This window comes from Tenrec ecaudatus, chromosome 16, assembly GCF_050624435.1.
Source record: "Tenrec ecaudatus isolate mTenEca1 chromosome 16, mTenEca1.hap1, whole genome shotgun sequence".
Lineage (NCBI taxonomy): Eukaryota > Metazoa > Chordata > Mammalia > Afrosoricida > Tenrecidae > Tenrec > Tenrec ecaudatus.
The window spans coordinates 49,012,370-49,028,407 of NC_134545.1; the positions used below are offsets into that span (position 1 = coordinate 49,012,370).

At 58.5% G+C, this 16,038-nt stretch overlaps 2 protein-coding genes across 4 annotated transcripts in view; one reads left to right on the top strand and one right to left on the bottom strand.

The window, feature by feature from the left end:
- The window catches only part of CDH23 (cadherin related 23), a 410,239-nt gene that overhangs the window by 88,340 nt on the left and 305,861 nt on the right, over positions 1-16,038 (bottom strand). For all 3 annotated transcript variants that reach the window (XM_075533399.1, XM_075533398.1, XM_075533397.1), the window contains 3 exons: positions 13,693-13,841; positions 4,582-4,642; positions 3,607-3,755 (listed from right to left, as the gene is read on the bottom strand). In XM_075533399.1, coding sequence (XP_075389514.1) covers positions 3,607-3,755; positions 4,582-4,642; positions 13,693-13,841 — 359 coding nt within the window. The remainder of the gene's footprint in view (positions 1-3,606; positions 3,756-4,581; positions 4,643-13,692; positions 13,842-16,038) is intronic.
- C16H10orf105 (chromosome 16 C10orf105 homolog) lies at positions 10,597-10,986 on the top strand. The gene has a single exon (XM_075534608.1). The coding sequence runs from the start codon at positions 10,597-10,599 to the stop codon at positions 10,984-10,986; it is 390 nt and encodes a 129-aa protein (XP_075390723.1).

Sequence of the window (16,038 nt, forward strand, 5' to 3'; positions counted from 1 at the left end):
CTCTCTCACGGAACACATGGGTCCTGTTGCTAATGTCAGAGTTGGACCAGTGTTGACGAAGAGGTGGTTTTGGTTAGTCTAGCACTACCACCCTCTTCCCCAACTCCTTCCCCCGAGTCAAGGGCTTGGGACAGTTTGGAGAGGGGGGTGTGTGTGGCGGGGGAGGGCACTCTGGGGGTGTGTGTAGCTGAGCCAGCCCCGTGGGGAGGAGAGTGAGTCAGACTTAGAGCCACAGAATGCAAGGCGCGGGGCTCCTGCTCTTTTTACAGAAGAACAACCCCAGGTCCAGAGAGGGGACGTGACTGGCACCAGCGAGGCCTTACCATCCCCGAGAAGGTTGGTGAGACAGCAGGGGTGGGTCTACTCCCCATCTGCTCTGTATAGAAGATGCACTGGAGACCCCAGGGGTGCACGGTTGATGTGCTCATCAGCTGCTGGAGTTTGAGTTTATGCAGAGATGGCTTGGGAGCCAGACCCGGCCGGGCCCTTTATGTCTCAGAGGGATGTCACCGAAAACCCTGTGACTGTAGTCCTTTCTACTCTGACCTACAGGAGGCGGCCTTGAGCTGGACTCTGGCCCCAGGAGTCTGCAGCGTGGAGAGGGCACCTGGCACTTATGGGGGTGGGGGTGGGGGCAGAGGCACAGGCGAGCTGAGCATGTGTGTTTGGCTTCTGGGTCTGGCTTGACCCAGGGTTGACCCTGGATGTAGCTAGGGCAGTAGTCTCTGGATTGGTTAGCAGAAAGCAGCAGCGTGACCCACGGGAGATTTGGGGTGTAGGTAGGGGAGCTGGGTGGCAGAATTGGGATGTGACATTTGGGAGTCAAAGCATCTCTGCTTCCCTGCTCTTGGGGTTCCCCCAGCTCTGCTGTGTCACCAGCTTTTTTCCTGTCCAGACGCCCAGAACCCACTATGCAAATTAGCATGCCCTCCGCCCCCCCCGCCCCCCCAGGCACAGCTGCTCGCAGGCACAGCCCTTCTAGGGTTAGTTTCACTGAAAGCTTGGTGGCGAGGGCCTGGGCGTGGTGCGTGCGGCAGGGGTGCCTTTTGGTAAGTCTCTTTGGGTACGAAAGAAAAGATGGAATCATTCATCTTTCAAAGGCGTGGGCCTTCCCCTTCTTGAGTCTGCAGTGTCCCAAGGTCCTGGGGCCAGCGTGACGGGACACGGGGTGAAACCTGGGTCTGGCTCCATGCCCTCCCCTCCCCCCTTGTTCATTTCAGCCTTGTTCTGAGGAGCAGCCAGGAGGCAAGATGGCGTGTGGTTTTCACACATGAGGCACAGATGTACAGGAAACAGAGGCCTGTGGGGCTCCTTGCAGGTGTGGCCTGGGGTGCCTGGCCCTCACCACTCTGCACAGCCTGGCTCTGATCTGCTTTATACAGCCCCCTGCACTCTGTCCAGGGGGCTCGGCTCAGCGCTGCCGCCCTCAGCAGGGCTGGGAGAGAAGAGCTCGGTGCTCATGGGCATGGAGTGCATGCCCATGCTGGGGCTCAGGTACTCATGTGGACGCATGGACCAGTGGCATGTGCATCCGTACGGTGTGTGGACATGCCCATAGCTACGTGTGTGTGTCCTCTCCAGGTTCCTGGCCCTGCCCTGGCTGCCTCTGGAGGGGGACCTGGAGACCTCGCAGGGTCCATGCACCCCATCTATTTGTTGCTCCAGGGGAACACATGCTAAGGGTGCAGTGTCTTGTGGAAGGCCCCTGCTATCCTGCGTCTGAGGGGGTGGGGGCTGTGTACTCAAGTTCCTGCCCCGCGGAGCTAGTCCCCAAGTCCTCCCTTGAAGTGTCTCTTCGGGGCCGAGGCCATGGTGTCCAACTGCTCGGATGAGTCTCAGGCAGAGCAGCCGTGCTGCTTGAAATGGAAGCCCAGTTCGAGCCCTGGGTGATCCCAAGCAGGCTGCCCCAATCTCCTCATCTGTAAAAGGGGCCTACAAATACAGCTTGCTTCAAAGGCTGTTGCCAGGATTTATCGAGTTAAAGTCCATGGACCCCCTGCCATGGAATCCATGCTGACTCCTAGCACCGCAGGGCAGGATTCCGAGGCTGTAAATCTTTACGGGGAGCGGCAGCCTCATCTCCTGAAGAGTGGCTGGTGGTTCGAGTTGCTGACCTTGTAGGGAGCAGCCCAGAGTCTGACCCGCTACGCTGCCAGTGGTCCCAACGTTCATAAAGCGCACAGAAAGGTGTGTGGGGCATCGTGAGGACTCATGGGAAGAGGAGGGTGAGCGGGTGGCAGGCAGGTGTGGCCTGGGGCGCCCGGCCCTCACTGCTCTGCACAGCCTGGCTTTCATCTGCTTTATACAGCATCTGGGACCACAGAAGAACATCTTGCCTTAAAAGCAAAACAAAAGTTTTGTGGCTGAAACACAAGAGGTCACTGTCAGCACCCAGCTGAGGCTCGCTCCAGAGCAGCAGGCCCTGGGGAGGCGGGGCCCCCCATAGGGCAGCCAGTGATGAGGGAGCCTGCAGCCCAGGGACCCAGACCCAAGCTACAATGATTTGGGGCAGGCTCTGACATGCACACAAACACATCAGCGTGGGAAGTCGAGGTTCCGTTGTGCAGGTGTGGGGGCTGCCAGTGTCTGCCAGGGGCTCCTCCAGGGACCTGGGTTTGACCTTCAGGATGGGGCCTCTGGAATTGTAACCAGCCATGGGGTGGAAGCCGGAAGCAGACCTCAGGCTGAGGGACAGCAGTAAAGACTGGCCTGGTCCCACACAGGGTTGGCTGCTGCTGGGCCCAGTGCATCCTGGGTGATGGCCAGGTAAGCCTCTGTTCATTGTTTCCACCCTGAGGGAAACAGCGGGGGCAGAGATGGGGCAGATTCTGCTGACTCCAGTCCTGCGGAAAAGTTCCTGTCTGCTCCCCACCTCGGCTTCCCCTACCCACTCCTGCTCAGGACCTGCAGGCTCTGACTCACTTCCTCCCACCTAGGGGAAGGGTCTGTGGGCGGCATTGGTGGTGGTGGCTTACCCCCGCAGGACAGTGAGGGAGCCTGGTGCCCAGGGACGGAATCTGAGCTGTCCTGTCATGAAGGAGGGTGCCCCACAGCCATGCCCGAGCCTGGGCAGGAGTGTGTGCAAACCATTCAGCCTGTGGGGTCTGTGCGCATGCCAACCAGGAGACAAAGTTGGCTTGATCCCAGAGAAAGAGCAGGGGAAAGCACCACAATTGATGGGGTGGCTGGAAGTGGCGAGTGGAGAATATTAGGGGGGTGGTCGTTCACGGGAAAGGGCACTGCCCGGGCACTCAGCAGACTTGGCTCCAGATCCTGGCTCCGTCATGAGCAGTGTGGGTATGCTGCAGCTTCCTTTCCTGTACCGTGGGGGCGGTACTAGTCCCATCTCCAAAGTACTGGCCGGGGACAGACAGAGGCCACGTCTGTCCCTCAGCATCTGTGTGCCCCTTTCCTAGCTTGGGAAACTGAGGCTCAGACACAGCCAAAGGACAAATCCAAGGTCCCAGGGTTGGCTGAACTTACGATGACACCCACCCCCGCCCCCACCTCACCTAGGGCACCAGATGCCATTCAGCAGTGAACCAGTGGTGGCTACCGTCACCCTGCTGTGCCCTTGACCCCGCCCTCCCCTGCCCCTGGCCTCACCCTGACAGAGCTGCGCATGGGACCCAGGTCGTGGTTGTAGGCCTCCACCACCAGCAGGTGGGATGAGTTCCGCTCCCGGTCCAGCGGCCGGGGCCCTCGCATCAGGAGTCCGTTGCTCACATGGATCCGGAAGTTGTTGCCATGGTTACCTGGTGGTGGGACACATGAGGGGCATGGGTTCTGCCTGGAATCCGGATGAGAGAGAGGAAGGGGCCCAGGAATGCTTAATCTGCCTAGTGTTCTCTGCCGGGGGCGTGGCGCACACAAGGCCTCTCACACTACCCCAGCCTGGCAGGCCTTGGGGAAGGGACAGAAGTTCACCTAATTCCCTTCTTGATGGGAAGCTTGGATGTCCTCCTGGACCCTCACTCCCCTCCTAGAGGCATGGGGGGGTAGAGTGAGAACGCTTTTAATGTTTCAGAGAGCTCCAGGCTCTGAAAGAGAGAGACACAGGCTCCCTTGGATGTAGGGACACCTTCAGGCCAGTCCAGTATTCAGTCCCTCTGTTTTTGGCAATAGCGTCTGACTTCCCTTTGGGCTTATAGTTAGTGTAGGGACCACTTTATCACTGACTTCTCCAGCCATGTGATTGGTTGAGGGGCAGGTGCATGATTCTCTTGGACCAATGAGCCTCAATCTTCGGGGAGTGTGCTGGGGTGGCCCCCGGGTCCCGTTGAGTGGACCTGAGTTGGGTAAGGGATTCTAGTTGAACAAATGAGGCTCAAGCTCCAGGTGGCTTGCTGGAGGCGGCTCTGACCTCCAAGGCCCCCTTCTCAGGGGGATGACCTTGGTCCTATGGTCCGTGAGGGGCTGAGCGAATAAGGCACTGGAGAAGTTCCCATCAACACCGCACCTGGTTCAAATCGTGGCAAACATGCTGGGGAATTTCTCTCGGCCGTGGCCTGCCCCACAGGGTATCAGCCCCTGGCCCCTTGGTTTCTGGACAAGTTCCACCACCCGCCCGCCTCTGCTCACCATGGAGGATGCGGTACCACACTCGTCCAAACTCGCCCTCATCTGCGTCGGTGGCTTTTAGCTGAAGGAAAACAAAAGGTGGGATCAGTCTGTGAACGTCACTCACAGGGAGGGGGCATGTTTGTGGAGCCCCTTGCTTCCTTCCAACAGTCCCCCCACCCATGTTTTCTCATGGTGGCTGATGCCATGGGAGAGGAAGGATCCTGACTGCCTTTCTCCTGGCCCACAGGGGCGCTGGCCGTTGATGGCTCCGTGCTGTCCACTAGGGCTGGGAGCAGGGGAAGCGGTAGCAGTATGGAGGCCCCCTGGATGCAGGCTCCAATAGGTTTTTCCCTTCAGCCCCAATTCCCTACTCTTCCAGTCTTCTGGGACCCCAGGAGCCCACCTAGAATGGCTGCCTCCTGACCACACCTTCTTGGTCTGAAGACCTCTGGTCTCACTGGGTATTAGCTGGGTGCTGCATACTGTGACAGTCCCTGTGTGGGGTCCAGAGAGCCCATTGCCCAAGGACAGCTCCATGGTCATTCACCACGCAGTGGCTTTGGTCTACTGCCAGCTTACCCGACTGGGCTGGCTGTCTCGCAGGCTTGTTTTGTGTCTACATGGGATGTGGGTGCATGCTATTCTAACTGTCCCTCTGAGACATGAACTGGGGCCTGGCCCTTTTCAAAGAGATTGACCTTGAGGCTGTTGGTAGTGTCACAGCTGGCCCCAGAGCAAGTGTCTTGTGAAGACAAGTCTGGAACATGCCTGCCCTCTTCGACAGAGCTGCACAAACAGACTGCAAGGTCCCGCGGTGGGGCCAGAAAGCAGCCCGGGGCAGCAGTGCTATGTGATTTGCGGAGGACTGCTGGGGAATGTTCTGGAAGAACGGTGGCTCTCTCCTTTCTCCACACCTCTTACTTGGATCCCGCTGCGTGCGGGCATTGCCAGGATCGTACAGACCGACCCCCTGAGGTCCGCGGTGACTGGTCCAGGGGTGCGCTTGATCCCAGCTGGGCTAATACTCTTTTCTCAGATGCTTGACCTTGGGTCCCGAGAGGGGTGGATGCTAGTCCTTCCAGCAGTAAGAGGTTCCAGAAACAACGGTCTGCTTCCCACCACCAGCCCCTGCCTCTTACCTCTCCGGTTTCATTTATCAATACCCCCACCCCTCCCTCCCCGACTTGGCCTTGGCCGCTCGAGGCTCCTGGATATTTCTTGAGCGCCGAGAGCATGCCAGGCTCACGCCTCTGTCCAGTGTGATTTCCCCTGCCTGGTATGATGGCTCGTGCACTGTTGACACACTGACGTCATGTCATCGCGTCCTTTCTGATCACCCCACTCCCATGGCCTGGCCTTCCCACACCCCATTCCTGCGACACCCTTCCTCTTGGTGCATTTGTTTACTGGCTCCCTGAGACAAGCTCATGGCTGTATCTGTAGTCAAGACCCCCAGGGTGTAGTGGGGTTCGCGTGTGTTACACATTGGGCTGCTGACTGTAAGGTCAGCAGTTCAAACCCCACAGCTGTAAGAGTAAAGAACGATGAGGCCTTCTCCTCCCATAAAAAGCTACAGGCTTGGAAACCCGCCGGGGGCAGTTCTACCTCGTCCTCTAGGGCTGCTGCTACGAGTTGGAATCGATCTGATGGCATTGGATTTGGTGCTTTGGTTTCGATCCCTAGTCCCTAGAGCAGTGACCCAGGCACACAGCAGGCGCTCATTTTGTCGTCGTGGTTAAATGAATATGAACAACCAAACTACGTAGCCTCTCACCATTGCCACTGAACCAATTCTGGCTCACAGCGACCTAGTGAGTCAGGTCAACCCTCGGTGAAGTGAGATGAAGCCTATGCGCCCGGACATCGCCATGTCTGGGTCCTGCGGACTCAGTTATTCCGAAAACCCAGCTGCACCTACATCTTTCCCCGTCTGGGTTTCCTTGGATTCTGTGGGTGTTCCAGCGCTGCTGAAGGCCACTCCCTCCTTTGCCTGCATTCAGGTGAATCGTGTCCTGCTGCTTGCCACCCAAGGCCCTGATAGAGGCTTTCCTGTGTGTGCACCTTGGACACGTTCTCCTAAGTACCTACCCTGTGCACAGCCCCATGCCCGGCACCTGAGGGGCGGGGAGAAGAGCGAGACAGGCTCCTGCTTACTTAGATCAAGAAAGCAGTGGTCAATGAGGGCTGGACTGACCAGTCCTGAATGAACAGGACTGACCTCCTGTTCCCTGAGTAGGGAGCTGAGTTTGGAAGGAAGGGTGGGATCAGGCAGAAAAGTTGGGAAAACTACTCAGGATGGGAAGTAGCATGAGCAAAAGCAGAGGCTCCTGCACTGAGCTGAGCGTCTCACCAAGACCCCGAGTCCACCCAGATGGCCAGGTTTATACTTGGGAGTTGGATGGGTAGGACAAGGGTCTCAATACATAGCCGGGGGCCGGAGGCCGGAGGAAGGAGAGTCAGGAATAGGACGCTTTAATTGCCTCCATGACCAACAGCCTCTTCTGTAAGGAGATCTGAAAAACTGGATGGTGCCTGGTTATCACTACTGAAAGCTTTGGTCAAAGATCCTTCAGAGGAACCATGATCAAAAGGGGGGAAATGTGGAACAGATTCAAATGGTCATGGATTTCAGACACTCTGGAGCTATTGAGGCGGATGAACCCCACAAAGTTATTGCCCTGATATAATTTTAAACTTAAACCAAAAATAATCCCTGGAATATTCTTTAAACCAAGTAATAGTTTAGCTTAATTAGTAAAACTGTGCTCTTGTGGGAACTGTCTAGATGGGATCAAACTGACAGCAGCGACTTGGAAGATTAGATGGGGGATGTAGTGGCTCGTGAGTTTATGTGAAAGGGAGGATCAATTTGGAAAAAGAATGCAGTATAATTGGCTTCTTTTATATACGGGCTTTTCAATCTATTAGGCTGTTGATTCCGGGAAAATGATTGGCTAGGCCACAGTCTTGCAAGGGCTTGGGCAGTATGCTGTGCAAACTCCAAATTCCCAGACTCCCTGCCACAGGGTGATTCTGACTCATCGCCGGCCCTGAGAACAGAGAAGAAATGCCCTTGTAGGCCTCCGAGACTTGACATCTCTGTAAGAGAACAAAGCCTCATCTTTCTCCCACAGAGGAGCAGGTGTTTTGAACTGTGGACCCGCGGCGGGCAGCTTCACCATGGCACAGACATGGCAGCAGCAGTCTCAGCTTTACAGACTGGACTCCCGTACATCGTCTCTCTGACTCGGGATGGACTCGGTGGGCGTGGCCTGGGAAGCACAGCCGTACACAGCACACATGGCTGCCTGGAGTTGGAGCCTGGCTTTTCTCTGTCAGGTCTCTTAGCTGTGATGTCCCTGGAGGGTGTGCAAAGGGTGTGAAGCACGGGTCAGAGGCCCAGGGCAGGAGGGAGGCGCTAAACACCCCAAACACGTCTTGGGCAGAGTCACCACTTCCCTGGGTTGTACAAGTATCTCTGAAAGCTGGGGAGCCCCGCCCCCCGGGGGGACACTGTTTTGAGATGCATGCTCCTCTCCTCGGAGGGCAGCTAGTTGCCAGGGAAGCCGTGGCTCCCAGGGAAGAAAGGAGGGGAGGTGTGTGTGTGTGTGTGTGTGTGTATGTGTGTGTGTGTGTGTGTGTGCGCGCGCGCATGGCACATGCACCCTTTCTGGAAGGGCCCTGACAGCCCAGCTAAACTTTAGAGCACTTCTCAATCTTATGAATTCTGCTTTGCGATCTCTTTGACCTTTGAAAGTACTTCTCTGTTAGGACTCAGGCTGCCAGCTGCCTTACAGGAGAAGGTGCTTTTCTGGGCAGCTGGGCAAGGAGACTGGAGGGAGAGGGGCCTCAGGGGCCGCCTCTGGGCTTGCGCTCCTCCCACTGTGTACAGGGAGCCACTCTCCCGGGTAACCTGGGGCTGGCAGGCCTTGAATAGCCACCAACCCCGCTGGCTGTGCCGACCATACCATTCAAACTTCCAAAGGGGGAAGGCGAGAGCCTTGGGGCCAGCAAGCCAGGGAGCGCCCCCTCGATGGCTCCTCCAGAGTCTCCCACCCTACAGAGGCTCCAAGGAGACAAGCTGGGGCCAGGCCAGGGATAGGCTCTTGTGGAAAGCTCCCCTCTCTTCTTCCTCCCTGCCCACTTGCATTTCTACCCCCTGGGTGTCCCCTCTCCCAGAGCAGGGCCCAGCTGGGTGCAGACAAAGCCAGGTCAACTGCAGAGCGAGGGCCTCTGAGACACCTCTCCACTGAGCTCAGGACTCCCGAGGAGGTCAGTGCTTGGACGGGGAAGGCTTGGTGAGGAGACGGGGTTGGGGGTGCAGATCCAGGAGTCCTGGCTGTAACACAAGAGCAGTGCCTCCTAGCCTGAGGTCACACAGCAGGCCCCGCTCCCTGGAGCTCTGTAGTGTGAGCTTGTGGGGGCGGGGAGGGGGAAGCCTGAGCTTTGTACTTCTGTCAGCAGGTACTATCTCAGAAACCCGCAGGCGGCGCTATGAGTCAGCAGGACTGGATGCCAGTGAGAATTTTGAGTCTGAGCTTACAGAGAGAAGCCCAGACAGAGCAGGGTCTGCCCGGTGCGCTCTGGGCCAGCTTGTGGAAGCGAGACTGGGGAGGCATCTGGTTCCTGGCCTCGGTGTGCCCCAGAGTAGCCAGGTGACCTACCACCTGGCCGACCTACTACCAGCTCCAAGGAGGGTAACTCCATGTTTTCAAGCTCTTCAGAACTCCTTGCTCCCCCAGAAGCGACCCAGAGGAGAATTCGCTGTAGCTGTAGGCGTCACGTGGGGCTCATGCTGCCCCCATCCTGCACCATCGTCCTCACAATCCCTGGGGATTGTGGCTGCCTGGCTTTTCAGCAGGAGGCCATGCCAGGCTTACTTCCTAGTCCGTATTCATCTGGAAGCTCGTCCAAAACCTGCTCAGCTTCATAGCCGCGTGAGCGCCTCCGTTGCCTGAGAGGCGGCAGCTGCAAGTGAGGTGCACTGGCCGCAAGTTGAACTCAGGGTACCGAGTCGGAGTGTTACCCTGGAACCTTCGCTGCTTCTTGAAGCAATCACCCATCATTAAAGCAGGGCGTGGGCCACACTGTTGCCTAACAGATGTCTGCTGATGCACCCAAAGGTCCCGGAATGACATTCCACCCAGCAGCATTCAGACTGCTTTCCTTGGCGGACTCTTCTTTGCTTGCTCCCAGGGGAGGCTAGAAGAGCGGTCAGTTTTCGCCCTGTGGGCGGTGGCCCTGGGCACAGTTCCGCTTGCCCTCTTGCTCAGACGCAGGGAAAAACCAGTCATATTCACAACTCCTTCCTGAGTTAGACTAAGCCGCCAGCTGGGACTGAGCTAGGCCGGCTCGCCCCCAAGTCTACGGAGCACCAGGTGGCAGGAGAGGGAAAGGGCTCTTTTTCTTTATTAGACCCTTTTGGATGTTCATTTCTCACTTGACAGAAACCTAAGATCACACCCACTGCTTCATGAGCCGGGCTTGGTCTGTGGGTGGTTTTGCTTGGCCTGGGCGCAGTCTGGAATATTTAAAAATTCATTTCAAACTCTTTTTAAGAGCAAAAATGTAGACTTGGGGAAACAAACAAAACCAAACCCATTTCTTCTTCTTTTTCCTCCTCCTCCTCCTCCTCCATCAGCTGTGGGACTTTAGATTGGTCACTCCTCTGGGCCTCACTGTCCTGAGCTGTAAAATGGCCATCACCTACCTGAAAACCAAACCAAGCCAAACTCACTGCCATCGAGTCAGTACTAATTCATGGCACCTCTGTTGGACGGGTTAGAACTGCCCCTGTGAGTTTCCCAGAGTGTAGCTGTTTATGGGTGCAGAAAGCCCCATCCTTCTCCCCGGAGTCACTTGTGATTTTGAACTGCCAGCCTCGAAGATCGGAGCCCTCCCTGTGTGTAACCACTACACCACCGGGCTAGTTTAATAGTGTCCTTTGCCATCAATGCCCACCCTGCCCCCCTGTCCCAGGTCCAGCTGATCTGCTTCTGAGTTTCCTGTCCCCTTGTTCCTGTTGCAGGAGCCATGGACGTTCCCAGCTCTCCAGCCCCCAACCCCCTTGCCTTCTTCACTGCTCAGGCCACTCCGGGGACTCTGGAGGAGGAAGAGGAGGCAGGCGACTTCCTCCCTGGACTTATTGCCCTGGCCTGCGTATTCCTCCTGCTGGTCTCCTGCCTGCTGTTCATGACCATCTGCCAGCCAGCGGCACTGGACCCGAGGCGCAGGCTGCGTGAGAGCATGCCCCACCACCCAGTGAGCCCCAGCGAGCCGCAGCTCCGCCTCTGGAAGCGCCTGGGGTCTCTGCGCCTCTCCCTGCACAGCTTCCGCAGGAGCAGGCCAACTGCCCCAAGACGCCCCCTGCCTGGCCGAGTGGGGGACAGCAGCGACGACTGGGTGGAATCCACGCTGATGTGACCGGCAACCCCACACCCCGCCATGGGCCCAGGCAGAGCCGCACGTACAGAAACCAGAGCCTTTGGCAAACACTGACATTGCGCCCCATCTTTCAGAGACTGTTGCTTAATATCCGCTCAGAAATAGAAGTCCTCCACGTCAACCTTTTGCGAAATGACAAAACCATTGCGAGATGGCACGGCATGAAAAGGACCACTGTTACTGCTGAACACTGGTCGCCGATGTTCTCCGGAGCTCTGCTCTTTCGACACGCAGTGGGGCAGACCACACAGGCAGCCAGGGCCCAGGGCGACACTCAAATGCGGAAGCAGTAGTTTAAACTTGCTGTACGCACAGTCTCTCACAGCTGGTGGCGGTGGATGGCCGTGGTGCTCAGTGGTGCCCCCCCCTTTGGTGGCGCACAAGGCCTGCCCCTGCCATACCTGAGCTAAGTCTCTGGGACCAGGATCCTGTTCTTTCCAGAGATGGTTTTCAGCCAAGCCTTCAGCTGCGTCCTGCTGAAAGACCACTGGCCCAAGGGCTGAGAACCTGGAGCCACCTGGGAACTTGGCCTGAAGCTCCAGGGTGCGACCTGGGGCTCCCCAGGGCCCTTTCTGGCACCAGTCAGGTCTTCTCCTCCGCCTCCCCCCCCCCCCCCAAACCTGGAAGCAGCATCCCTGTTGGCTTGCCTTCCTGGACCAAGGCCCAGTTCCAGTTCTCATGTGAGCTATCACTTGGCTGATGGCTCCCTCTGGCCTTGTGACAAGGCACCGCCTGCCACCTGTGCCAACTCAGTGCCCACGACAAAGGGAGCCCAGTGACTCTTCTCTGTGGGCACCTGGGCCTGCGGGAGTGGCTGACACCCTACATGGATCTGAGGAACCCAGGATCCAGCAACTCCAGGGTGCACGGTTCCAGTTCTCCCTGACAGCCCAGCTCACAGGAAGCCCAGGGCAGGGATAAGAGCTCTTGGGTCACCTGTCTAAGGTTCTATTTCAGAGAGGGGCCTGCTCCCTCCTGGGCACGGTGGCACCAGTGGTCCCATGAAAACAGGGGACTATGGGCCTTGCTTTGATCTTGCTGGGGGAGGACACATGTGTCACCCACCTTCAGCATCTAGGCTGGGCCCAGGGGGGGCAAGGGGCCTGAAGGAGCTCTGACTGAAGGCGTGGCACACTGGGCTGGACAGATGCTTTGAACCTGCCTCAACTGCCCCGCCCCAACACGTGACTCCCTGTCCAACTTCTCACATGCTCGCCTGCCCTGGATACTTCTTGATGGCCAACATCCATTCTGATCTTTGGGGTGGGGTCTTGGGGGGTGGGGGTGGGAAGGAAGGCTTCTCTCTGGTTATGAAGGGTGTCCCAGCCTGGATGTGTCCCCACCCTCACAGCCATGGAAGTTCTGGTGGGACTCTGCCTCCTTGGATGCCCTGGGGGATTTCCTTCCCAGCAGGCTCTGCTGGAGAGGTCCACTGCTTCCCTTCCCAATCAGTCCGAGGTCAGAAGGAAGCCCAGCTTTGCTAGAAGCCGGCCAACAGGGCCCCAGAGGTGTCACCAGGATCTGAATCCCTCCCCACAAGAAGCAGGGGGAGTTGGGGTAGCCCTATTACTGGTGCAAGGAGGCTGCCTAAGTTGTGTGTAAGTAGAAGCCCTTTCTAAGTTTTAGAGAGTAGGCAGTCCCCTCCCAGAGGTCTGCGTCCACCTCTAGTCCAGCTTGTGAATCCCCCCCAGCCTCGGTCCCCCCATGGCCTCCCTGAAATGCACAGACTGAATTAAGGCTACAGGACCACCTCGCCTGCTGCATCTTCCTGAACCAGTGGACCTGCCGGGCACCAGAGGCTGCTTCCTGCAGGCGGGGTAGGGGCAAAGGCTGCCCTGAGGGTGGAGGAAGGAATGGGGAGGGGGGCTTTTAGTGGTTTGATACCACTCCCTCTAACCCCCCGCCCTGGATTGGGCAAACCTCTTGGTCCTAGGACATTTGCCAACCAGCTGGGGGAGGCAGGTGCCTGCTCCGGGGAGTGGTGCACACCCAGCTGAAGCCCAGAGGGATGGAGCCTTGGTCCTCCCAACTTCTGGATGGCAGCCACAGTTGTGCCAGGCTCTGGCCCTGTGCACTCCCTGTGTCTGGGCACTGGCACCCACTCCCAGCCCCTCTTCTGCCCCCTTCCCGGGCACACACCCAGTCTCCCACTCTCCTGCCCCGAGCCCCGCCCCGGACAGGCCTGGATTTGCTAGGTGAACAGAGCCATTCATTGCTGACCTCCCCTCTTGCTGCCCCCTCTGGCTACCCTCCCCCCAGGCCTGGCCTCCTCTGCAGGCCACCCCCCCTCCCCTTGGCCTGCTGCTCTGCTCCTCAAGCAAAGCAGCTCCTTCTTCCTGGGCCTGTTTACTTCCCAGAGGGGAGCCCTGCCCAGGGCCCATGAAAGCCCCACTGTTCTGGCCTCCTGGACCCTGGCTCCCTCTCCACGGCTCCCTTCCCTGGAAATGTCACATCTCCATCCCTGTCACCACCCTACCCCTAAGGCCCGGTGGGGTGGGGTGGGGTGCGTGGGAGGGGAGGGGAGGCTAAACCTTCCTATTTGCTTGGGGGAGCCACACATGAATGCCCAACATCCCCTGGAGGATGGGGCTGGAGCCCCGCTTCCTGCCATCCTGGTGAGTCCTCCTTCTCTCCTGCCTGCCAGGATGTGGTGAGCATGTGTCCTCCCTGTCCCGGGCCACCTGCCTGCACGATGCTGTGGCCCTCAGGGATGTCCTCGGGGACGCTGGCCTCGTAGCTGCTCTGCAGAAAGATGGGCCGGTTGTCGTTGACATCGAGGACGGTGACAAAAACAGTGGCTGTGCCGGTGCGCCGTTTGCCAACTGGGCCATTGTCTGTGGGGGCAAATGGGGGTGGGGTGGAGGGACTATGTTAGCCGCTGTCTGCAGGGCTTGGTCGGAGGGAGCCCCTCCTAGATACTGCCCTGCTTAGATCAGGGGCAGCAACACAGATGCCCAAGACCTGGAGGGTTCCATGTGCCTGTTGGGCCCTGTTCTGACCTCGCAGTCTCTACTGTGCCATGTGGTGCGGGTGCATTCACCAGCCCTGCTTCTCAGAGGAGGAAACTGAGGCACAGTCCTGGGCAGCATGACAGCCCCTGGAGCTCGAGAATGTGATTCCATTTGAAAATAAGGGTCTTTGTGGATGTGACTGATGTGGGGGGTCTTGCCAGGAGATCATCTTGGACCGTCCGGCTGGACCCTACATCAAGTGTAAGAGAAAGGCCCAGTGAGGAACGAGACGGGGAGGAGAGGCCCAGGGCAGGCAGAGGCAGAGCGGGAGTGCTGCTGCCACCAGCCACGGCCACCAGATACGGGCAAGGCAAAGACAGATTCTTGGAGGCTCTGTGGCCCCGCTGACCCCTGTTCAAACTCTTGGCTTCCAGGGCTAAGAGAGAGTGCATGCTATACTTTGAAGGTGCCCAGAGGGTGGTCATTTGTTCCAGCAGCCCTGGGAAATGAACACAGGTGTCAGGACCGGGTGGGTGAGGTTGTGGGTGGCCCCCTGGGGGCACCTCCTGTGTGTCAAGGGCCCTGTCCTCTGCCTGGCAGCTGTGGGCCCAGGAGCACCGGGTCTTGGATAGAGTGATGGAACATTGGAATGTTCAAATAAAAGCTCCGGAGTCTTCAAAGTTCTCGATGGATTGGAATCACTGCAAAGGGTGGAGGCCGGGAGGAGGGTTTGCTGCCTTCAGCCTCGTGGGCCCTGCTGGACTTGGGGGAGTCTCCGGGCAGGGAGGGAGGGGAGACAGGAGCTTCATCTCCGTGCAGGAGGAGGACAAGGTTAGGCTTGGTGCTCCCTGCTTCTTTCCCAGGGCAGCTGGCCACATGCCAGGTGTGTTCCCTCCTTGAGGCTGGGTCCTCTCGCCCTCCAGGACCACTGATCTTAGAGGACAGACCCTTCCCATATCCCTGCTAGAGGGCCCTTCTAGTCTGCCCCGGCTGGGGACAGGGTGAGCTGCGAGGCCCCACTGACGGCTGAGATTAAGTCCTCTCCACCTGCTTGTCAAAGCCTAAAGCAGAGGCTGGGCTCTGGGGAGGGGCAGGTGGCTGCAGGATGGAGAAGCGCAGGCAGGTGAGGAGGCCTGGGGTGCGGGGCTGGTGAGAGGGAGGCACAGGGGGCCTTCTCAGCCAGAGACGCCTCTGCGGGGCCCACTACAACCCCTGAAGGATGCAGGCTTTGCCACACCCCTCCCTTGCCCACTCCCTAACTCTCAAGGGCTACCTGCTGCCTGGAGACCAAAGAGCACTGTTCCAGTCCAGCATTCAGACCAACACAGTGCGGCTCCACCTGGCCACCCCCTCCCAGTGTGCGCCACCTGAGAGCCAGCCACCGCCCATGCACACACTGCCTGCCCCTTCTCCTGTGGGTGAGGAGTTCCCCCCCTCCCCGTGTCTTACTGCGGCAAAGAGTGGGTTGGCCTTCAAGGTCCCTGTTTTGGCCACTCAGCGCCATCCCACTCCCTTATCCAGGCGCGGTGGGCCTGACTACCCTCCATCTGCAGGGCTGGGCAGGCGAATCGGCTTAGTTACAGCCCGTCTCCCAGCCAGTGAAAGGGAGGGGCTGCTGGAGGGGCACCAGGACTGACTGGAGCGAAGGCCCACTCATCGGAGGGCTGGGCAAGGGAGGCTGGAGGTGGGGGCTGGCCCCATCAGGTACATGGGAGGATGCAGTCCACACGTAGGGCACAGAGGTGCATGAGAGGCGGGAGGCCCGTGGCCACCACCTGGCGGGGTACCTGTCGCCCCTGGGTCTTGTGAGCCAGTATTACTGGAGCTAGTTTTCTTAGTGTGACTCTTTTTATTTGCAGCCTGAATGCCCTCACTGATCCCAGGGCACCCAGGTGTCACTTTGGCCAGCCTTCCTTGGTGGCCCCTCCTCCACGCCCCCACCACTCTTGTGTCCTTCTGCTTTCTTAGGCAGTGACTTGGCTACACGCGGGCCTCCCCTTTGGCTCCACACAGCTCCCGCCTCCCCGTCCCATTGCCTCAAGGAGCCCTGTGTCTGAGGCCCAACCCCGATGCTTGCTGA

Coding starts and splice junctions, on each gene's coding strand:
- C16H10orf105 (XM_075534608.1), top strand. CDS start 10,597: ATGGACGTTCCCAGCTCTCCAGCCCCCAACCCCCTTGCCTTCTTCACT.